A 24,521-nucleotide genomic window follows, 5' to 3' on the forward strand; every position below is an offset into this window, starting at 1 on the left:
ATATGCAATACTTTTCCTAAAAGTTTTTCTTATAATTACCAATTTTTCTACTGTGAGCATATATAACTTAGGTAATAAAAAATAAGTTAAAGGATAGGGAAAATAGACATTCCCAGAAACTTCAATTAAAAAAATTGCAATAGGACTTCCCTGGTGGCACAGTGGTTAAGAATCTGCATGCCAATACGGGGGCATGGGTTTGAGCCCTGGTCTGGGAAGATACCACATGCCGCGGAGCAATTAAGCCCATGTGCCACAACTACTGAGTCTGTGTGCCACAACTACTGAAGCCCACATGCCTAGAGCCTGTGCTCCACAACAAGGGACCCTCATACCTAACATAATGAAATCATTTTTGGTGAAGATATATGTATATATTTGTGTATGCATGTGTATGTGTGTGTCTGTGTAGACACAGACTGCCACTGATATGTCTGGAAGGCTATATACCAAAATGTTAGCAGTATTTATCAGTGTTAGGATATGCAATACTTTTCCTAAAAGTTTTTCTTATAATTACCAATTTTTCTACTGTGAGCATATATAACTTAGGTAATAAAAAATAAGTTAAAGGATAGGGAAAATAGACATTCCCAGAAACTTCAATTAAAAAAATTGCAATAGGACTTCCCTGGTGGCACAGTGGTTAAGAATCTGCATGCCAATACGGGGGCATGGGTTTGAGCCCTGGTCTGGGAAGATACCACATGCCGCGGAGCAATTAAGCCCATGTGCCACAACTACTGAGTCTGTGTGCCACAACTACTGAAGCCCACATGCCTAGAGCCTGTGCTCCACAACAAGGGAAGCCACCACAATGAGAGTCCCGCACACTGCAATGAAGAGTAAGCCCCTGCTCGCCGCAACTAGAGAAAGCCTGCACGCAGCAACGAAAACCCAATGCAGCCATAAATTAATTAATTAATTAATTTTTTAAAAAATTGCAATAGAAAATAAGTTAAATGATTTTCAGAACAAAGAACATTTCTAAAGCAGCATATGAATTCAGTTAAGAGTATAATCATGAGAACTATCTCACCATTCTTTGTTTCCTCCAAAGGAAGGACCAAAATCTGGGACCACCCTAAAACAAAAAAGATGCCTAAAAAGTAGAAAGATTATCTTCCATAATCATTATTTTCAATGGCTACCCTTTCTGCTCTTTGGATATTTTCTAAGTATCAAGAGTGCTGTTTCACATCACACTTCTATATGGATCCAGATACAGTCTCCTCAATGGAAAGCAAAACTATCTTTAATAGTAGTAATAGTGTCCGTACAGCATTTATTATGGATTTACCCAGTAAAATAGATTGTGAATCTCACAGGAGAAATGTGTAGTTAAGGGCCTCTTGGAAGGTTGTCCTTCAAATCTGGAGGATAAACCATCTACCCTCGTTAATGCCATTTCAGAATTGGGAACATTTCTAAGACAACCAGTGGGCCTTTCTCACTGTCTTTTACTAACATGGTGGCCTGGTTTAGAATCTAAGTGTGTAAGACTGAGGATTTGGAGCATTTCTAAGACTATGTGGTGTGTTTTAAATATCCTCTGATTATAAGGCATATTTTATTTAAGTTAAAATTTATTTTGAATAGTTATTATAAATATGAGGTTAGAAATTCGAAAAGCACACACAAAAGTTCATACAAGTAAACCTCCAAGTCTCTTTCACATCTTTGTCTATCAATAGGTTACCCTCCAAAAGAGGCAAGCCACTAACAATGTATAAGGATGCCAGTTTTCCCACCTTTTCTCCAATCCAATTTGTTTCCAAACTTCTTGTTCTTTGCCAATATGATTGATGAGAAACAATATATCATTGTAATTATAATTTGCACTTCTGTTATTATCAGTGAGATGAAACATTTTCTCATATATTTAGGAAATGTTTATTTGTCTTTTTTTTTTTTTTTTTTTTTTTTTTGCGGTATGTGGGCCTCTCACTGTTGTGGCCTCTCCCGTTGCGGAGCACAGGCTCCGGACGCGCAGGCTCAGCGGCCATGGCTCAAGGGCCCAGCCGCTCCATGGCATGTGGGATCTTCCCGGACCGGGACACGAACCCATGTCCCCTGCATAGGCAGGCGGACTCTTTACCACTGCGCCACCAGGGAAGCTCTGATTTGTCTTTTTTATGAACTATCTGTTCATATATTTGCTTATTTTTCTACTGGGTTTTTGGTCATTGGTCTTTTCTTTATGATTTCATAGGGGTTTGCTATATATTAAGGAGCTTAGTAAGGCATAGTTTCAAGCATGAAAAGAAGACAGAAAAGGGAAAAAAAACCTATCAAATCTAAATTATGTATATCCTCCCAAATGTTCATTGCAAAATGTGATATTAAGATTCTCCAGGTTTCTTTCCAAAATGTATTTTTAAAAAATCTTTGCTTCCTTCCTCCACTGAAAATTATACACAGAGCATCTCCCATGTGGCAGACTCGAGGCTAAGCCTTGGGGTTACAGACATCAAAGACAAACCTAGAGATAGGTCTTGATCTGCAAACAGTAGAAGGTGACATGGAATTTTCATGACTCAATGGCCCCTCACTTTTTTCAACTTGGAATGGAAAATCAAAAAAATTTTATATATTCAGGGAGAATGAGCATGTGCATTCATTAGGCAGGATGTAGTGGTGAGAGAAGTCAGGAGAGCAGCTAGGATCTCCCTTGAGAAGTGCATGGGTAGTGTCCCTTTTTCCTTAGAGAGGATAGTGAAGAGGAGCCAGGTGAGGCCCTACCTGGTACCTGACACCTGGCTGTGGGGTGAGACAGGGAGGGTTGTGTGAGCCGGTGCGGGTTCTGACAGGGAAAGGCCCTCTTTCCTGGGCAACTGTGGGGATGGCAAAATGGCAAAGTGTGCTACCACTGTGACTGAGAAAATGGCAGTGTGGCAGAAAGAATGACGACACTGGTGCAGACAGGTGGTTTGTCTCCTCAGGCCAGAAGTCTATCTAGGGCTGCCGTCCTTTAGAAGAGGGGCAGTGGCTCGGCCTCCACGGGTGGCGCCTCCCACCTTCCTCCCATCCGTGGTCCCAGGAACAGTGAAAGCAGAACTGGGGAGGGCTTCCCAGAACCTCCAGGGTGGTCTGGCCTTAAATCGCCTCTCCTCTCCCAGCCTCCTTTTCTGATATTTCCTCTACCTCATCTGACTTTTTGTGCAGGCAATATGGTGGGTCAGGCATAAAAAGGGCCCCGCAACGAGATAGTTTGGCATTTAATCCCTTCTCACTTTAGTGCTGCATTCTTAACTCTCTTCCACTTCATCTTCCATTTTAGGTGACAAATAAGGAAACCCTGCGGTGGGGCTGTGGGGTGGGAGGTGGCTCAAGAGTACAAATATATTTGAGATTCATCCTCTTCCATGAGTACAGAGTTGTTTTCCACATACCCATGCTCAGGCTCCTGCATGTTTAGGTGCAGAAAATATCGTGGGCGTCAGGAGGGGAGCCAGGGCATAAGAATGCCTTATGTACACACCGGGGTAGTTTGGTATTAATATGCTTCTCTCCGTCCATCTGTGCTTTCCCTATATTCTCATCCCACCGTACCTTCGACTATTTCTGTGCAAGAAATACGGTAGGCAATAAGGGCGAGAAACTTAGAGGAGAAGAACAAGAAAAGACTAAGGTGTTTGATATTGATCAGCAAGTTGGACCAGAGCAGCTTTCCAGACGCCCGGCCCCACCCCTGCCCTTTAGTTCAAAAGGCTGATTGCTGAGAAAGACGGTTTGAAGGGGCTTCTCTCATAAAGGGGACACATAGTTTTTGGAATAGGTCAGAATTTACCTTCCTCTTTTAGTCTTGAGCCTCCTTCCTGACCTTCTTACCTCGGCCCCCTCCCACAACCCACCCACTACGGCGGGCCGCAGGCTTTGGAGAAGGGAATTTGTAACAACTATATTTTGGTATCCGTCCGCCTTATCGGGCCGAAGCGGATTCACTGATGCCACCTCCCGAAACCCGTATACATTTCAGTTCAGGGGAAAAGATTGTAGGTTTGGGGTGGAGGAGCTCCCTAAGAGAGGGGAACTAATACCGAGACCCTTTGGTTTAGTCGGCTTCTCTCCGTCCAGCGCTGCTTTCTAAAAATCCAGACCCCGCCCCTGCCCACTCCAGTACGGAAACAGCCAGGGTAGGCGGGACGGAGCTCGCAGACAGAGAAAGCGGCGCTATGCAAGGCCTGGTATCACTCCGCTTCCGCGAGGCCGAATCGCCTTCAACTCCCCTCGAGCTGCTCTCGCTGTCGCTTTTGGTTCTGGGGACGTGGAGAGACAAAGTCTGCGGAGGAAAAGGTAGCTGTTAAAAGAGTCACTAGGAGCGGGTCCCTGAGGCGTCCTGGGGGCGGTAAGGAGAAGGAAATTCCAGAAAGTTACAGTCGTTTGCCAGTTACGGCCCTTCATCTGATAAAGCAGGTATCTTGTCATGAATCCGCCGTGCCGGGCCAAACCCCAAACATAGTCGCCGCCATTGTCTCGTGTCCTTGTATCCGTCTGATTGTCCGTCCCTCTTTCTTAGGGCTCGGCACCCCTCGAGGCAAGGAAATGAGAAAACTGCCTCTCATCCAAGCAGAGCAGGTCAGTGAGAAGGCGTGCATTGCTTGGGAGTGTGGATATGGGTGTCAGAGATGAACGTGGGAGATGTGACTTGGTCATGGGGCGCGGGTGGTTAGAGGGAGAGAGGGACAGGGGTCATTTGAGCGGCACGCAATGATAAATTTAAAATGATCTGCCTCTTGCTAGCTTGATTTCCAGACACTGCCTTCCTCACACCCACCATGTTTGGGGAGGGAAAGGAGTGTAGTAGCGGCTTCTAGCGGAGAAATGGTGGATTACATTAATTGGAGGAGGGGCTGCTTCTGTCTGTGAGAGCAGTGGTCTGGGGAGCCCTGGGAGGGAAAGAGTGTAAAAAGAGGTTGTAAGTGTTTGATAATCAAGGCCCTGGATTAGAAAAGGGTCTCCTGTCCTGGTTACTAGGCTAACTATTAATAACCAAGTCTCTCACACTGTCTTTTCGTTGGGTCGTTGAGTATGTATCATGCGTTTATATGTGTAGGTCTGTTTCTGCATTTGCGGTACCCTATGTTTCTGTAAAGACCGGTAGGGGGCAGTGAACCTCAAGGGTATAAGAAAAAGAAAATTGGCTTAATTTCTGTAGAGAGGTCAGTGCTTGGATGTGGTAGATGGCTAAGACTAGAGCAGGTAGGGATCTAGGGGAAATTCCAGATCTCTTTTCTGCCAGCTTTCCAAACAGCCCTCCCTTATTCCCGTTGTGTTGAAGAAAATGATAGGTTTTGGGGAGAAAAAGGAAACACAAGAACTTAGATGAAATTTAGAAATCATACTTTTCATTGATTTTGAAGCCAGTTTCCATGGTTTGAGCATTCCATCCCTACTAACACCACCACTATCTTGCAGCGATTTTTGAGTTGTCTCTGCAGGGGAATTGTCAGACTTTGAGAATGGAGCAGAGGAGCTTGGATATTTAGGGGAGGGGAGGAAGAAAGAGAGAAATTTTGGGCAATCAGGTACTTGTATCCAGAAAGAATCAGTGTCCTACGTGCTGATCTCTACCAAGGACTCGGTCTCCATTGTCTCTATTTATTTATTTATCTCTGCATTTGTGAATCTTTGCGTGTAGGTCTGTCCTTAGGTCTGTGGAACTCTCAGTTGTTGTGAAGGCTTGTAAATGGTAACCCAACTTGAAGCTAGGAAATAATGAAGAAGAGAAATATGTCCTATATCTGTTTAGATTGGTGTGAGGGTAGAGTGATTGAGATAGAGAATTCTGTCTCTTCTGTTTTGCCAGTTTACTAACCCGTTTGGTCCCCTGCTGATTTAGTTGGGAGCCTTCCTAAGCTTTGGGGGTATAGAAGGGTAATACCTGCTTTTATTACTTCCCACTTGGTTTTCCTATTCTTATGCTTCACCCCAGCCCATTTCTGAAACAGGGAAATGCCAGGGCAGTCACTGAAGAGGAAAATGGTGGGAAACAGGGAGGAGGAGCAGTCCTGAAGCAGGCAATGGGGGAAGGGACCAGAAGGAGGGAAACACTAGACAAACTACATATATAGGGACCAGGGACCAAGGTCAGTCTACCAAGAGATCAGTTTCTAATCCTCCTGTTTGTTTATTTGTCCATAGATCTGCCTTTAGGTCTGCTGTAGGGCTTGTCATCATTGGAAGCAAGGAAAGGAGGAGAAAATTACTCCAGATCAGAGAAGGTTAGTGTATATGGAGACTTCCTCAGTAGACCTGTAGGATGAAGTAGTGGAGATCTGCTTGGGTGCAGTAGGGGTAGAGAGCCAGTCTAGGGATTCTTCAGTCTCTCTCACTCCCATTCAGCTTTTTCACTCTCCATACGCTTGTTTTGTGTCTGGAAAAAAGATCGGTTGCAACTACAGTAGTAGGGAGCATGAAATGAAGGGAGAAGGAGTTTGCTAAATATCTACCTTTTACACTTAGCACTGAATTTTCATACTTTCCTGTCTCTCTGTGCTAATCAACATGAGCAAAAAGTTGGAAAAGACTCAAAGCCCCATTTCCTTCCTCCACCCCTAGGTCCAACTTCACTGGCAGATCTGGTGGCCTTGGAGTGGCTGAAGACCACCACCCTCCACAGGGCTGCGCTCAGGCACACAGCCATCCTTCCCTTCCCCGAGTGAGCTTCCTCTGCACGTTGTTTATATCACTGGCAGAGCCTATAGTTGGAAAGGGGGCTGAGTGACAACTGGACTTTGTATGAAAACACCAACTTGGGAGAGACCTTCAGTCAAGGCTGAGACGGGGGTGGGGATACATAACTTGGCCTTGCCTTTAACTTGGATCATGACTGGCTTCGAGGCTAAGGCAAGGGCAGAGGAGGGGCTGGGGCTGGCCTGAAAGCTGGAATCAGTGGCCCTGCCAACACTAGAGCCAAGGCTAAGATCCAAGCCAAGGCAGTGGCTGAGGCAGAATCGGAAACAGGACCAGTGACCCAGGCCAAGCCTGGGGATGGAGCAGTGGCCAGGACACAGGCAGTGACCTACGCTGAGGCCGTGCCTTGACAAGGGAAGTGAGCAAGATGGAAGCTAAAACTAAGACTAGAGTTGTGGCTGAGACTAAGGCAGACCCCCCTACAGAACCTGGTATAGTGTCCCAAACCAAGTCAAAGGCCATGCCTATGTCCAGGGTCAGTGCTGTGACCAAGTATGAAGTCAAGGCTGGTGCTGGAAGTGAAGCCAATATCAGGTCCTTTGCCAAGGCTGATGATAAAGACAATATTGTGTCCAGGTCCCAGAGAAGGAGAGAGGCCAGCATCAAGTTGAGGGTGGGGGACAGAGCTGGTATTGTAGTCGAGTCCAGTGATGAGGCTGAAGAAAATGTCTGCTCTTGGTTTTGGACTGGAGAAGAGCCTAGTGTAGGATCCTGGTTCTGGCCTGAAGAAGAGACCCCTTTTCAAGTGTATAAGCCTCCATGTAAGATCCAGGAAAAGCCCAAACCCACACCCAAACCCAAACCCGAACTTACTATAAAGCAAAAAGCTGCAGCATGGTCAAGGGCCAGGTTTTGTGTCCTAGTCCCAGTAGAGGGAGGGGAGCGATCCTTGCCTCCAGAAGGGAACTGGACTCTGGTTGAGACCTTGATTGAAACTCCTCTGGGGATTCGGCCTCTGACCAAGATCCCACCCTATAATGGGCCTTACTTCCAGACCTTAGCTGAGCTCAAAAAACAGGTTAAGTATAGGGAAAAGTATGGGCCCAATCCAAAAGCCTGCCGCTGCAAATCACGTGTTTTTAGTTTAGAGCCTAAAGAGTTTGATAAACTCGTTGCCCTACTTAAGTTAACTAGGGATCCTTTCATTCATGAAATAGCTACAATGATAATGGGTATCAGTCCTGCTTATCCATTTACCCAAGATATAATTCATGATGTAGGTATTACTGTTATGATTGAAAACTTGGTCAATAATCCCAATGTTAAAGAACACCCTAGAACTTTAAATATGGTGGATGACAACTCTGAGTCTTCTGGAGAACCAAAAACAGGAGAGTCATATGTAAACCAAGTTTGTAAGGACATAATCTCTTATCCTTTGAACTCCGCTGAGCAACTGGCTGGACTAAAATTATTAGTGCAGCTGAGTGTAAAATTTGAGGACCACCATATGATTGTCAATTACATTCCAGATTTCCTCACCTTGTTAAACAAGGGAAGTGGCAAAACCAAGTTTTATGTTTTAAAAGTGTTTTCGCGCTTGTCTAAAAATCAAGCCAATACAAGAGAACTGATCAGTGCCAAAGTACTGTCATCATTGGTTGCGCCCTTTAACAAAAATGAGTCAAAGGCCAATATTCTTAATATCATTGAAATATTTGAGAATATAAATTTCCAATTCAAAAAGAAGGTGAAGCTATTTACCAAGGAAGAGTTCACTAAATCTGAACTTATTTCCATATTCCAGGAAGCAAAAGAGTTTGGTCAGAAACTACAAGACTTAGCAGAGCACAGTGATCCTGAGGTGAGAGATAAAGTTATACGATTAATACTCAAACTCTGAATAGCCGTATGTTCTCACAAAGCCTTGAATAATTTTTTGGTGTTGTAATATGAAATGAATGCATATTATAAGTTCAGTATTTATGCCATCTGTGCTGATTGAAGGAGCCAGTTTTATGGATACCAAATGATCTTGAGAGCTTGAATGTTTGTTGATTTTTATTGTGCTATATAAATTGAGATACTTTTAGTATTTCTGCAATATGACCTAATAATGAACTTATTCATCCTGAGTAAGCTATACTTCTGTGCTTTATATTGACATAAGTGTATTCATTTAATACTTCATTTACATGTAAATAAAGTTGCATGCTAAAACTGGTGAAAACATTGTCCTAGTTCTTCAGTTGAAGTCTAGTCAGAGGGATAAAGCACAAGTAACAGAATAATAAAGAGCACTGTCTGCGTCTGTAGTGGGGTACAAACAAAACAAGTTTACATTGAAAGATCATTTAGTTTCAGCATGTTCAAAGAGTAGAATCACTCTGTACACAAGAAGACAGGACTGTGCTACTGGCTGACATCTGGGCAGACCTGGGGAAAGGGGTGAAGACATAGACTTAGGAGTAAAGGAACACAGATGCTTTCATTCCAGTCTGAGTCCCAGAACTTGTGCTCAGCCTTTCACATAAGATGTCTCATCAGGATATCTTGAAGCTTTTTAACCTCCAACAAAATTCCTGGTTCTCATTCCCATTTAGCAAAGCCATGGAAGTGTGGTTCTAAAATGACCTAGTCCCACTGTACCCTCAACATCCAGGTACCCCATCTTGGGGTACCAAATTTACTGCTTCATCTGAGGCTCCCTCCCCCTGTATTCCTGGATCTCAGAGGAGGGCCTTTCTAGGGTCTAACTACAAAAATTGCTTCATGGAAAATCTCATTTGCCCCATCTTTATGACTGTTTGCTCTCATACTTGCTTTTGTTTGCTGACCAATGCTTTGGACTTGGTGATTTGCACCTATGCTTGATGACAGTGCCCTGTTTGTGCTGATCCCTTTTGATTAGAGCTCAGATCTATGAGACAGCCACAGGAGACCAAAGTCCTTTAGGAGTGTGTGGTTAGGAAGAAATTAATTCCCCTAATCCCACTATCCTATTTATTTGTACAGTTTACAGAGCTGAAGCCATGTTGTCTATACTACCTCAGCTCCTCCTGTTTATACCTAACGAAAGCTAAGTTCTGGTTAAGAGTTTGTGGCATAGAATGCCAGAGTTTAGATTGGGATCTGGGGTCACCTCTGCCTCTCCTACCCTCTGTCTCCTTTGCTGTTATCATTCCTCTTTCCTTAACTGCCCAGAATTGGGAAATTGGGTATTGAGAAATACAGTGTACAAATACTGGTCTTTCTATTGAGCTTCCTCTCTCTCCTAACTTTTTATGTGTTTGGGGGAAGGCCTAAACCTACAAATCTCAACAAGGTGTCATGTACCCCTAGTTTTAGCAGCTATCTTTAGTTTAATTTCTGTTGAGGTCAAATCTGAATCTATCTTCTGTATATCTAGGAGTGAAAATGAAAGACAACCAGCCACATTTGTGCATTAAGGGTGCAAAAATGTAGGTAGGCTTTTTGCAACATACAGTTGCAACTTAGATGATTTTTGGAGTTCTTTATAACTTGTTTTTATTCCACAAAACTCCCATAGTCTAGATTTCCAGCTGTGGGTATTGCTTTCAGAATTGGGGATCTTCACAGTATAATTGGACCAGACCCTTTGGAAATATTCTGTGTCTCAAATGCCCTATGGAGCACACACTTAATCAGTTGATGGCTGTGGAATTTTCCGTTAATTAAAGAGAAGGGTGAGTTTGGGGTATGCAGGTGTTTGTATCAAAGCAAGAAGCTGGTGGTCTGTCCTTGAGTAGGAATTATAGAAGACAGAGTCAGTTCCCAAATTGTTCCTGGGGTGTACTCAAAGTCAAAACCCCATTGCTCATCTCTTGTTTCATGTCCTTTTCTGGAAAAACTATTCAGGCAAGCCCATGTAGTATCAGGGCTGATCCAGATGTTACTTGTCTCAATATGTTGCTGGCTGGGGATAAAAATCAGTGTAGATTTCTCATCTTTCCTCTCGTCAAGTAAAGCAGGAAATCTTCCTGCAACACAACTGGACTATTAGCACCTACCGACCCTTTGCTGGGCCCTCAATTATTTATTTATTTATTTATTTATTTATTTATTTATTTACCCTCAATTTTAAATGAGGAACTTTCAGGGGAATCCATCTATATAATATCACCAAATTCCCTAGCAAGTCTTTCAAGGCTCTATATCCTTCAGCATATTTTAATTGTCCCCATTATATCCCACCTGCATTCAAGCCACATGGGACTTCAGGCTCTCTGAAGCACCTTAGGTGAGAAATCCTCATCCAGAACTAATGATTCATCCCTCAGTGAGCCAGTGACCAAGTACAAAAAAGCTTTTACAGGAGGGGCACACTAATCCTTCAGTTTTCATAACAGATAATTTCTTCTGAGTCAAAACTAGTCTGGTATGAAAAACAAAAACTTCTGTGGCTGTCATCCCTTGGTGTATAAATATCAAGTGGATAAGAAACAAGAGGAAATGGCTCAAAGGTTGTGCCTTTTCCATTTGAGCCTCCTGTTAAAGTAATGTCATTTTTCTGGTATACCAAGAACAATGGTAGGAACTTTTATAATTTACATAAATCCATTAATGTCATTATATATATAGTAAAGTTTTGAAATACAATATTAAAATTAACCAAAGATAGCCTAGATGAACAACTCTATTAAGTGAAAAGCTTTACAATTAATTCCCTCTCCCTTTCTCTTCATTCTGCAAGAAACCCATGGCTCCACTGTACAGAAAAATATATTTTCTTTTGGGGACTGTTGTGGCCACCCCTCAGAGACAGAATACACTATCACCCCAGATTTGGTTCAGATGCCGATACTGATGATGTCACACACATACACACACCAAGACAGAATGAAAAGTTATTACTCAATAATGAGTGTGTGTATCTTCTTTGTCCATTCATCTATTGATAGACATCTAGGTTGTTTCCACATCTTGGCTAATCTAAATAATGCCACAATGAGTATAGGAGTGCATATATCTTTTCAAATTAGTGTTTTTGTTTTCTTCAGGTAAATACTCAGAAGTGGAGTTGCTGGATGGTATGCTAGTTCTATTTTTAATGTTTTGAGGAACTTCCATACTGTTTTCCATAGTGGCTGCACCAATTTACATTCCCACCAACAGTGCATGAGGGTTCCCTTTTCTCCACATCCTCGCCAACATGTTACTGCTTGTCTTTTTGGTAATAGCCTTTCTAACAGGTATGGATGGGGTGATATCTCATTGTGGTTTAGATCTGCATTTCCCTGATGATTAGTGATGTTGAGCATCTTTTCATGTGTCTATTGGCCATCTGTCTGTCTTCTTTAGAGAAATGTCTATTCAGGTTCTCTGCCCATCTTTTAATTGGATTGTTCATTTTTCTTTTTTTATATTGAGTTGTGTGGTTTCTTTATAATTTGCATATTAACCTCTTATTGGGAATATCATTTGCAATTATTTTCTGCCATTCAGTAGGTTGTCTTTTCGTTTTGTTGATGGTTTGCTAAGTGAAATAAATCAGACAGAGAAAGACAAGTACCATATGAGCTCACTTATATGTGGAATCTAAAAAACAAAACAAACAAAAGAAAATGGAAACAGTGGGAGTTCCTTGATGGCCTAGTGGTTAGGATTCTTGGATTTCAGTGCTGTGGCCCAGGTTCAGTTCCTGGTCAGGGAACTGAAATCCCGTAAACTGCACGGCCAAAAAAAAAAAAAGAAAAAGAAAACAAAAAGAAACCCTGGAAAAACATGAACAGACTTACAGATACAGGGAGCAAATTTGTGGTTGCCAGAGGGGAGGGGGTTGGGGGATTATGGGGCAGTAGATGAAGAGGATTAAGAGATACAAACTTTCAGTCATAAAATAAGTCATGGAGATGTAATATACAGCATAAGGTGTAGAGTCAATAATACTGTAATAATTTTGTATGGTGACAGATGGTTACTGGACTTGTAGTGATCATTTCATAATGTATTTAATTATTGGATCACTATGTTGTACCCCTGACACTAACATAATATTGTCTCAACTATACTTTAATAAAAATAAATGAATAAATAAAATACACTGGAATAAAAACAAGGAATAACAAACCAAAAATGCAATAATACTGTCATTTAAAAAATTATTTGATTTTATGTTTTAGAGCAGTTTTTGGTTTACAGAAAAATTAAGCAGATAGTACAGAGAGCTCCCCTATACTACTACTTCTTTTTTTTTCTTTTTTTTTAAGGGGACTCAGTATATAGTGTAGACATTGCCCTCCATTCTTTTTTTTTAATTAATTAATTTATTTATTTATTTTTGGCTGTGTTGGGTCTTCGTTTCTGTGCAAGGGCTTTCTCTAGTTATGGCATGCGGGGCCCACTCTTCAAGGCGGTGCGTGGGCCTCTCACTATCGTGGTCTCTCTTGTTGCAGAGCACAGGTTCCAGACGCGCAGGCTCAATAGTTGTGGCTCACGGGCCTAGTTGCTCTGCAGCATGTGGGATCCTCCCAGACCAGGGCTCGAACCCGTGTCCCCTGCATTGGCAGGCAGATTCTCAACCACTGCGCCACCAGGGAAGCCCTATACTACTACTTCTTCTCCACCACCTCCTTTTCCTACACAGTTTCCCATATTATTAGCCTCTTGCATTAGAGTGATATATTTGTTACAGTTGATGAATGAATATTGATACATTATTACTAACTAAAGTCCCTAGTGTATGTTAGGGTTCACCTTTTGTATTGTACATTTCTATGTTTTTTTTTGTGTGTGTGTGGTACGCGGGCCTCTCACTGCTGTGGCCTCTCCAGTTGCGGAGCACAGGCTCCGGACGCACAGGCTCAGCAGCCATGGCTCACGGGCCCAGCCGCTCTGCGGCATGTTGGATCTTCCTGGACCGGGGCACGAACCTGTATCCCCTGCATCGGCAGGCGGATTCTCAACCACTGCGCCACCAGGGAAGCCCGATTTTTAAAAACTTATGGTAAAATAACATATAAGGTTTGCCATTTTAACCAATTTTATGTGTATAATTCAGTGACATTAAGTACATTTACACTGTCATTTAACCATCATCAATATCAATCTCCAGAACTTATTTTTTATCATCCCAAACTGAAACTCTGTATCCATTAAACAATAACTTCCCACTACCCACTCTGATCAGGCCCTTGTGAGCACTATTCTATTTTCTATCTCTACAAATTTGACAAATCTAGATACAATGTATCTAGAATGTATCTATAATATTTGTTACTTTGTGTCTGTCTGGCTGTTTCATATAGCATAATATTTTCAAAGTTCATCCTTGTAGCATGTATCAAAATTTTATTGGCCTCCCCCTGCCGTGGCCTCTCCCGTTGCGGAGCACAGGCTCCGGACGCGCAGGCCCAGCGGCCATGGCTCACGGGTCCACCCGCTCCGCGGCATGTGGGATCTTCCCGGACCAGGGCATGAACCCGCATTCCCTGCATCGGCAGGCGGACTCTCAACCACTGTGCCACCAGGGAAGCCCAAAATTTTATTTCTTTTTAAGACTGAAATAATATTTCATTGTTTGTATATACCACATTTTGTTTATCTACATCTGTCAATGGACATTTTGGTTGTTTCCAATTTTTGGCTGTTGTGAATCATGCTGCTAAGAACATTGGTGGTACAAATACCTGTTCGAGCCCTTGCTTTCAATTATTTTGGGTAAATAAGTAGAAGTGGAATTGTTATGGTAATTCTATGTTTAATTTTTTTGAAGAACTGACATACTGTTTTCCACAGTGGCTGAATCATTTTTCATTCACATCAAAAATGCACATGGGTATCAATTTCTCCACATCCTTGCCAACATTTGTTATTTTCTGTGTTTTGATAATACCCATCTTAATGTGTGTGAGGTGGTATCTCATGGTTTTGCTTTGTATTTCCCTAATGACTAGTGATGTTGTGCATCTTTTCATGTGCTTATTGGCCATTTACATATCTTCTTTGAAAAAAATGTCTATTTGAGGCCTTTGCCCTTAAAAATAAATCCTTAAAAATAGGGTTGTTTGGTCTTTTTTGTTATTGTTGTTAGGTTTTAAGAGTCCTTTAAATATTCTTGATATTAACCTGTTATCATATATTATGATTTGCAAGTATTTTCTCCCATTCTATGGCTTGCTTTTTCACTGTCTTGAAAGGGTCTTTTGATGCACATAAGTCTTTAATTTTGACAAAGTCCAATTTATCTTTTTTTATGTTTTGGTGTCCTATCCAAGAAATCATTGCCAAACTCAATGCCATAAAGTTCTTTCCTATGTTTTCTTCTAAGAGTTTCAAAATTTTATCTCTTGAGTTTGTCATTGATCCATTTTGAATTAATTTTAGTATGTGGTATAAGGTAAAGCTCCAAATCCATTCTTTTGCATGTGGATATCCAGTTTTCCCAACACCATTTCTTGAAAAGAATGTCCACTTACTGTTGAATGATCTTGGTACCCCTGTCAAAAATCATTTGGCCACATATGCAAGGGTTTATTTCATGGCTCTTTATTCTGTTTCACTGGTTTATATGTCTGTCTTTATGTCGGTACCATACAGCAATCTATGCTGTAGTTATTGTAGTAAGTTTTGTGTGATGTTGTGATTTATAAGTAATATAATTGGTCATTCAGAGGACCAAAATATATTTCTCATATATATTTGGTCTCCATCCATGGTTCCTGGCTCACAGCTCCTGAAACCCTTGAAATTTCCTGAATGATAAGAGCAATGGGAGCCATTTTGTCATAATATTTGGTCTCTTGTCCTCAGTTTCTAAAATCCACTTCAGAGCCATTATGGTGAAACAGGTGTTTTATTACTCATAACAAACCTTTTTCCACCACAACTGGGTTTATGTTAATGAGGTGACTTTTGGAAAGCACCAAAGATGGTGTCCGTCGCCGGAGGAACCAACTCTGTGATTAGAAGGTCGTAATATTCAGTCAAAACCCCTCCTATTACTTCCTGGGAGGGGAGAGAGGGTAGAAGTTGAATTAACCACCAATGGCCAATGATTTAATCAGTCATGCCTATGTAATGAAGCCTCCGTAAACACCCAAAACGATGGGGTTTGGAGAGCTTCTGAGTTGGAGAACATGGGGAGATTCTGGGACAGTGGAGCACTGGGAGAGAGCATGGAAGCTCTGTACCCATTGTCCATACCTTGCCCTATGTATCCATCTGGCTGTTTCTGAATTACATCCTTTGGTAATAAACCAGTAATCTGGTAGGTAAAATGTTTCTCTGAATTCTGTAAGCCACTCTAGAAAATTAATTGAAATCAAGGAGGAAGCCATAGGAACCTCTAATTTATAGCCAGTTGGTAGCTGGCTAGCCATACAGGTAGCAACCTGGATTCGCAGTTGGCGTCTGAAGTCCAAGGAGGGGGTCGTGGAAACCTCCAATCTGTAGTTGGTCAGTCAGAAGCACAAGTAACAACCTGGGCTTGAGATTGACATTTGAAGTGGAGAGCAGTCTTGTGGGACTGAGCCCCTGACCTGTGGACTCTGATACTCTCTCTGGGTAGATAGTGTCATAATTATGTTTAATCGTAGGACACCTTGCTGGCATTAGAGAATTGTTGTTTTTGTAGAAAACTATCTTCCCCCCAACACCCCAACACACACACATTGGAATTGGGTTCAGAACCACTTTAGTTGGTGTCAGAGAAGTGGGAATTGCTAGAAAGCCCTGGCTCACATAAACATGTAGTTTGGGAAAAGAAAGGATGAAAGGGTGGGGGTTGAGGAACCTTTGATTCATGGTCATGCATGGTATGGAGCAACAGCTGTGCTACAATCCATTACTAAGGGTAAAAGTTACCAATGGAATTTAGGGATGGATCTGTTGATGAAAAATTGACAGTCAGTCTAAGAAAGAAATAGAAAATTTTATTTGAGGCAACCTGAGGATTATAACTAGGAAGGCAGACTTTCAGAAAGCTCTGAGGACTGTTCCACCTGTTAGAGGTCAAAGCACAGTTATATACATTTTTGAGACAAAGGATTATATATCAAGTGATGTATTGACAGTTTACACAATCCGGATCTGCATGTACAAAGTGAGTAGGGGGCCATCATGACCCCTTACAAGATTAAGAAGGAAGGTTATCTCCTAGGGAGGTCTCGTTAGTGCAGATGCACAATACACACTAGAGGAGAGGGAGGAAGCCCAAAGGGGCAGAGAAAAATTTTACGTTTAAATTTTTCTTGTCTTGCCATAAAATATGAATTTTATTTCATCAAATCCAACTCCTGGGGAGTTGTCTCACTGGGTGAATAAGGAAATGAAGACTAATAAGAAAGAGGTAAAATATACAATCCCTTGGTAATTGTTATCTGTTAATAGCTAAACTAAAAGTAAAAGAGAGTGCTGGATCAGACCCTGATGCTAGACCAAGCTCAGATTTCAGTGAGTCTGAGCTTCAGCCACTAGCCTCACAGCTGCCCCCACTCCAAGGTAAAAATTATGCAGGGGCGACAGAAAGTACCTCTAAGACCTCTGGTCACCAAGAAGGTAGTCGTTGTAGGGTGAGGGAAAAACCAAGAAGCTATTGAAACCAGAGGACATAGTGTGAAGGAGTTGTTTTATTTGGTAGATTGATATCAGTTTACTGAGGAACCTTTACTGAAATAAATTGTGAGAGTGACTAATTTAGGAGCTGTGTCTTTGGTTTTGAGTGCTGCAGAATGAAAGAGCATGTTTGGGTTGGTACAGGTTGCACAGATCACTATAGAACAATCACAGATGGCTATGTGTGATACAGACACACAGGAGGTTATTTCTGAAAGAACAACTAGCCTGGTAGATGGGATAAAGACCACTGTAAGGTCTGTTTACCCTGAGAAGGGGACTGTCCATCTTCCTTTATGAATGCCAAGCAGAACACCCCAGATGAAGCAGCTGATATGCTTTGTATGCAAGCCATGTGGGACTGGCTTTATGATGACCAGGATATTCACCCAATGAATATACTTGTTATCCAGGTCCTGGTAGATGCTGTGGTTAAATGGCTTCTTTTACATGGATACCCCATTGTAACCTTACTGCTGCAAAACCGAGGGATAGTTTAAGAAGCCTTATGGAATTTGCTGTCTCAGCTTCCCTCATGGTCTTATAGATGCTAATAAAATATTAGGTTATTAACAAGAGAATGGAGACAGCAGAGGAGAGAATCAAGAGAATAGTTTTAGCAGGGTAGGAAATTTTAAACAGTTGTTAAGGAATAAGGTGAATAAAGCAAATGTTGATAGGAGTGGAACAAAGAAGAAAGAAAGAGGAGAGTCATGGGACTCATCCCTGCAGGGTGGAAATCTTTAGATGATAATTAAGAAGCAGAGTGAATAAAACAGATCTTGGTGGGCTTAAAACAGAGATTTTAATACAGCACTACCAAAGGACTTGCTGGCCCCCCAACATTAAAGGGCCCCAAAGAAGTCAGCTCTGTTTACCACAATTTGGAGAAATTTTGAAAGTCAGAAAGCAGAAATTACAATGAGAAATCTGACCAATCACTTAGGGCAAGGGGTAAGACAATAAATATAAGATTGACAAATCTTATATTTATATAAGATTTAAGAAGACTTTATATAAGTCTTTATATAAGTCTTATACATAAGACTTTATATGACTTATAGAGTCCTTTGGCTCTAACCTTTGCTAAGGATCCAAAACCTTTTGCACAAGCTTGGGTAAAATAGTCGGGGTGAAGAAAAGTTTCCAGGACTCCTTGATACAGGAATCCTATGAACTGTGGTACCAAAATCCATTGGTGAAACCTTGACTCGGGCTACAGTTCAATTGAGAGAACATAAAAGTGTAATGGTTAATTGAATTATGAAAGTTGGAATGTTACCTGAATGTTTTATGGGAATGGAAACCATGTCTGGCTGGGGAACACCTCCCTTACCTAGTATTGTAAAACCAAAACCTATTATTGATGAAGTCCTAGTGGAGGCTACCGTTAGGAATGTAAGGGTTGATGAAATTAAGGTAAAAGTTTGTAGGAGAATTGGTATATTTAAACAGGTTTTATGTGAAGTGGTTGCATCTTTTTTTTTCTTTTTTTACCTGATTGTATTGTGGGGATGGACATTATAACTGACTGGTGAATGTTTCCCATACCTAGTATTGTAAATAGAAGGCATGTAAATCTACCCTTCAAGCAGTGTTAATTGGACATGCTAAATGGGAACCAGTAAGATTGCCCGAGCCAAAACAGCGTGGAGTAGAGGCTGAGGTGTTGGTAGGCTGTGTGATAGCCCTGTGTGAGGCATAGAATAGACTGGGGCATATGGCAAGAGCTGTGAGCACCTCGACAACTACTGGCACTTTGGACTAGAGAATTTCCATTTGAGGGGCATTTACTACCTTGCAATCAGTGATTAATTGAAGCTACCCCTAAGACTGTGACTGAAGGACATAAAGTTATCTTGAAACTTGAAATAGCCATAATATCTAGAATTATGGGGATGGCAGTGCCCAGAAGAGTTCCATAATAAAATGGAAATGGTTTATAAAGGAACATGCTGCCTGGGAGATGCAAGGAGGAGATACTCCTGAGAGCAGGGAGCCTCTTTTCACCAAGGACTGACTCTGGAACTGTGTGAGGAGCTACTGGATTCTGTTGTAACTTGGACAGTGCCCTATAAAGAGCCCTTAACTGACCAACAAAGAGCTGCTTGGCTTGTGGATTGCAGTTCCATGGTGAACAGACAATATCTTGGAAACGTTTGGAAAGTCACCACTCTGATTGAAGAAGGTAAAAACAGATCAGCCTGGTGTGCTGAATTGCATGCTGTTTTCCTAGCAGTGGTAGAAGAATTGAGCAATGGCAAAAGCCCTTATGTTTGGGTTTTTAACCTACACATGGACAGTAGCCCATGGCCTGGCCATATGGTCAGGTAGATAGGCAATGGAAAACTGGACTGTTAAAGGGATGGCCTTAATAGGGCACAGCCTCATGGAAATCACTGGGAATTTAAGGGGTACATTAAAGTAGGACATGTTCATGCCCATCCGAAGAACCCCCTTCCAAGGTTCAGAAGGTGATTGGAACCACTAAGTGGACATTTTGGTGTGCTTCCTTGATGTGGCCACCTGGGTCCATGAAATGAGTGGACATGGGGGAGTTGCAGCAGTGCAAAGATGGACCAAATCTAGACATATTTCTCTTGCACCCTCTGAGGTAATGCCAATAAGAACCGTTCCGTATGCCAGCAACAGAGACAGACTGCAGATGGCTATGTGGCAGATTCCTTGGGGGTTGCGGGGAGGCCCTGATTAGAGCTGACAAGTCAGACTAATGCTGGTAGCCCTGGGAGGCTACAAATGAGTCCTGACAGGAATATAGGAATAGACATTGACTCTGCACTGGGCTTTGCCTACCCAGTGGTAGATGCAAATGCTCAAAAGTACTATAACAGAAGATATTGCACAGATTTGGACGGTTGAGAATCATTTCTTTAGACCAAGGAAAAAACACACTTTACATCACATGATGTCCAGCAGTGGTCAGAAAAATAACCTCTTTAGAATCATAGTTTGATAGAGAATTGGAATGGGCAGTTAAAATATTGGCTGTCTAAAATGGTGGGTGGTGGGGAATAAAGGCAGGAAGGGCTGGCTTACATGCCTTCACGAGTATGTGCTCACACTCAAGCTGAACATGAGTGGGGCTAAAAGAGTGTCCCCACAGAATAGATTTCTGTTTTTCTGGTGGATCAGGGGAAGAGGGGGTGGGGAAAATGTTGGTAATCTGTCTTCTCCACATCACCTCAACTTTTTCTTTTCCCCACTACTTGATACAATGGTCACAGGACCGGGGCTGCAACTACATGGGCATGAAAAAGGGATGATTCCTAAGCAAGAAACTATTTACCTTTATGTCAGAATTCCTAAGGGCCTGTTGGGGCAGGATATGCCTTCACCCAATCTGGGAAAATTAGGATTAACAGTGAATGCAGCTATATTGCCTGGTGATAAAGATAGCTCACCTGTGTAACTTCTGCACCTGTGTTACCTTACCTTATCTGACTAGAAGTGAGCTGAGGGGGTGGGACTTGCTAGACTAGTATTTCTGCCTGCCATCTAGACCAGTACAGTGACTGAACCTAATGTCCTTTCCAAAGATGGAAAAGTTTGGGTGTAGGTGGAGAGAATGAAAAATAGTAGCTGTGGGTTAGAAAATGAATAAATGGGTTATGTAATGAGAGAAATCCAGTATTACATGAACATCTCAAAAGAGGCCCAGAGCAAAAGATGATATTGCCTCTCAGCTCAATTATACTAGATCACTGAAAGGGTGAAGCCATATATTTCTGAGATCACTCCTGCTTTTGGAAACTGACAAGATTGAATAGAAGCCTGCAAACCTGAGTGGCCTTGCCCTGGGAGATATTTTCATAAGATTTCATAATGGACTCAATAATTATTAGTGACTGAATGAGATTCTAGTAATGTGCCATATCTTTTGACATTTTTTATTGTTTTGCTATAAGGGATCTGTGTTCAAAGACCAAGGGGTGGACTGCAATATTGTGATTTATAAGAAATATATTTTGTCATTAAGATGAGCAAAATATATTTCTCATATATATTTGGTCTCCATTCATGGTGCCTGGCTCCCAACTCCCAAAACCCTTGGAATTTCCTGAGTGATAAGGCAATTAGAGCATCTTTTGTTATAATATTTGGTCTCTGTCCTCAGTTCCTAAAATCCACTTTAGAGTCATTAAGGTGAAATGGGTGTCTAATCAGACTTTTTGCCCATTTTTTAAAGTGGGTATTTGTTTTCCTGTTGTTTAGTTTTAAGAATTCCTTGTATATTTTGGATATCAGTCCTTTATTATATATGTATTTTGCAGAGATTTATTCCCAGTCTCTGGCTTGGTTTTTCATTATCTTTAAAAAAAATTTTTCAGGGAGTAGAGGTTTTTAATTTTAATAAAGTCCTACTTAAGAGGTTTTTCTTTCATAGATCATGCTTTTGGTGTTTAAGGACTCATTGCCAGAAGTGATGTTAGCAACATGGCCAAATATGACATTCCTCAAACATATGCCCCGTTCAACAATAACAATTTAGCATCCATCTACAGACAAAAGTGCCTTTGTGAAAGCTGTGGGATCCAACACCATATGCCACAGGACCCGGAAGGAGGCTCACCCACTCGTGCCTCAGGTAATACACATACAGATCTCAGTCCTGGCTGCGGACCCTTCAGTGGCCCATGTGCTGGTCCCAGTCCCTCTCAGCCATGGTCTGGGAGCCCCTGAAGAACACTGTCAGTCACCTACGGATGAGACAATCACCCATGGACAAGAAAGCCTTTATGGAATTCTAGGTTTCCAGCAGAGAAGGTCCAGCATGCTGTTGGAGGAAACAAAAAAACAAATATATAATATATATATTTGAGTTTGGATGCATTGGAGAGGGAAGGAGTAACATTTTGACTTTACCTGCACCACCCCTCCCCCAAGCAATACCCGTCAATTCCAAGAGACACTTTCTTGGCCAGTGATTTCTCCTGCGGGGATGGGGGGAGGAGTGAAAGTGTGTTAAGGAGTGCCTGGCTTTCCCAGCTGTGTGGGACACGGCCAAGAGGCCCATTTCTCTCTCATCCCATTCAGAGTACCGAGTCATCAGCTGCATGACTGGGAGTGGGAAGAGGCTGAGAAAGTGACGTATAGGACTCTTGGAGGGCACTAATGGGACATAGATCCTACTAACTGCTTCACGGACTCTATCAAGAAGCCAGCCCACAAGCCACTTGGGACATCTCACATGTGGATCCCTACAGCTGGCCCACTGGCACCCCCAGAACCCTGCTTGCCTCACCCTCACAAACCTCCACCCTGTGGCCCACTCTGTGTTTTCAAAGGAAGCAAGAGCAAGCTCTGGCAGATGGCTTGTGAGCATGCACAGAAGGCTAACCTGAATCTGAGAGCCATGGAGAGGCTACAAATTTGGCCTCTTTAGCTTTAGCTCTGCCCTTGGGAAAGCAAAAGGGAGGCTTTCAGCACCCAGTCTGGTGCATTGCAGGATTGAGAGAAGTATACAAATTTATGAATTCTGCCACAAGCAGGAGCAAGAAGTGAGAAGCAGTCATATCCATAAAAGGTCTGTGAAAGCCTCAGAATCCCTAGCAGGACTGAAGGAATGTATTTCTCTCCTTAAGTTAGTAAAGACTGAAGGAGATGACTACTACTTTAAATGCAAAGAGTGCAATGCAAGACTTCAAGGAACAAGAAAAATCAAGGAAATTTGACACCACCAAAGGAAACATGATATCACCAAAGTAAGGAGGTTGAATAAGTAAACAAAAATCTCATAAAGAAAAGTCCAGGACCATGTAGTTTCCCAGGTGAATTCTACCAAACATTTAAAAAAGAATAAACGCAAGTCCTTCTCAAACTCTTCCCCAAAATGGAAGAGGATGAAACATTCTCAAACTCATTTTACAAGGCTTGCATCACCCTTATACCAAAGTCAGACAAGGACACCACGAAAAGATGTTTTCAGTTTTTCACTATTGAGAACGATGTTGTCTGTGCTTTTGTCATATATGGCCTTGATTATGTTGAGGTAAGTTCCCTCTATGCCTACTTTCTGGAGGGTTTTTATAATGAATGGGTGTGGAATTTTGTTAAAAGCTTTTTCTGCATCTTTTATCATATGGATTTTATCCTTCAGTTTGTTAATATGGTGTATCACATTGATTGATTTGCATGTATTGAAGAATCCTTGCATTCCTGGGATAAACCCTACTTGATCATGGTGTATGATCCTTTTAAAGTGCTGCTGGATTCTATTTGCTAGTATCTTATTGAGGATGTTTGCATCTATGTTCATCAGTGATATTTGTCTGTAGTTTTCTTTCTTTGTGACATCTTGTCTGGTTTTGGTATCAGGGTGATGGTGGCCTCATAGAATGAGTTTGGGAGTGTTCCTCCCTCTGCTATATTTTGCAAGAGTTTGAGAAGGACCGATGTTAGCTCTTCTCTAAATGTTTGATAGAATTCGCCTGTGAAGCCATCTGGTCCTGGGCTTTTGTTTGTTAGAAGATTTTTAGTCACAGTTTCAGTGCTTGTGATTGATCTGTTTATATTTTCTATTCCTCCCTGGTTCAGTGTTGGAAGGGTGTGCTTTTTTAAGAACGTGTCCATTTCTTCCAGGTTGTCCATTTTATTGGCATATAGTTGCTTGTAGTAATCTCTCATAATCCTTTGTATTTCTGCAGTGTCAGTTGTTACTTCTCCTTTTGCATTTCTAATTCTATTGATTTCAGTCGTCTCCCTATTTTTCTTCATAAGTCTGGGTAATGGTTTATCAACTTTATCTTCTCAGAGACCCAGCTTTTAGTTTTATTGATCTTTGCTATTGTTTCCTTCATTTCTTTTTTTTAACATCTTTATTGCAGTATAATTGCTTTACAATGGTGTGTTACTTTCTGCTTTATAACAAAGTGAATCAGTTATAAATATACATATGTCCCCAAATCTCTTCCCTCTTGTATCTCCTTCCCTCCCACCCTCCCTATCCCACCCCACTAGGTGGTCACAAAGCACTGAGATGATCTCCCTGTGCTATGCAGCTGCTTCCCACTAGCTATCTATTTTACGATTGGTAGTGTATAAATGTCCATGCCACTCTCTCACTTTGTCCTAGCTTACCCTTACCCCTCCCCATATCCTCAAGTCCATTCTCTAGTAGGTCTGCATCTTTATTCCTGTCTTGCCCCTAGGTTCTTCATGACCATTTTTTTTTAGATTCTATATATATGTGTTAGCATATCGTATTTGTTTTTCTCTTTCTGACTTACTTCACTCTGTATGACAGACTCTAGGTCCATCCACCTCACTACAAATAACTCAATTTCTTTTCT

The 24,521-nt window shown here is 41.8% G+C and overlaps 1 protein-coding gene across 9 annotated transcripts in view; it reads left to right on the top strand.

Moving 5' to 3' along the window:
* The first annotated feature begins 4,208 nt into the window (after window positions 1-4,208).
* ARMCX5 (armadillo repeat containing X-linked 5) overlaps window positions 4,209-24,521 on the top strand; it is a 53,204-nt gene continuing 32,891 nt past the window's right edge. For 2 of the 9 annotated variants that reach the window (XM_055081752.1, XM_055081754.1), the window contains exon 1: window positions 6,937-8,500. In XM_055081752.1, the coding sequence (XP_054937727.1) occupies window positions 7,064-8,500 (1,437 nt within the window). In that variant the 5' untranslated portion in view covers window positions 6,937-7,063. Of the gene's footprint in view, window positions 4,297-4,329; window positions 4,417-4,519; window positions 4,579-6,144; window positions 6,225-6,561; window positions 8,501-11,657; window positions 11,719-24,521 lie in introns of those variants that run through there. The other 7 variants (XR_008616365.1, XR_008616366.1, XR_008616368.1 and 4 more) reach the window with 7 other exon arrangements.

The sequence above is a fragment of the Physeter macrocephalus genome, chromosome 21 (genome assembly GCF_002837175.3).
Source record: "Physeter macrocephalus isolate SW-GA chromosome 21, ASM283717v5, whole genome shotgun sequence".
NCBI classification, from domain to species: domain Eukaryota; kingdom Metazoa; phylum Chordata; class Mammalia; order Artiodactyla; family Physeteridae; genus Physeter; species Physeter macrocephalus.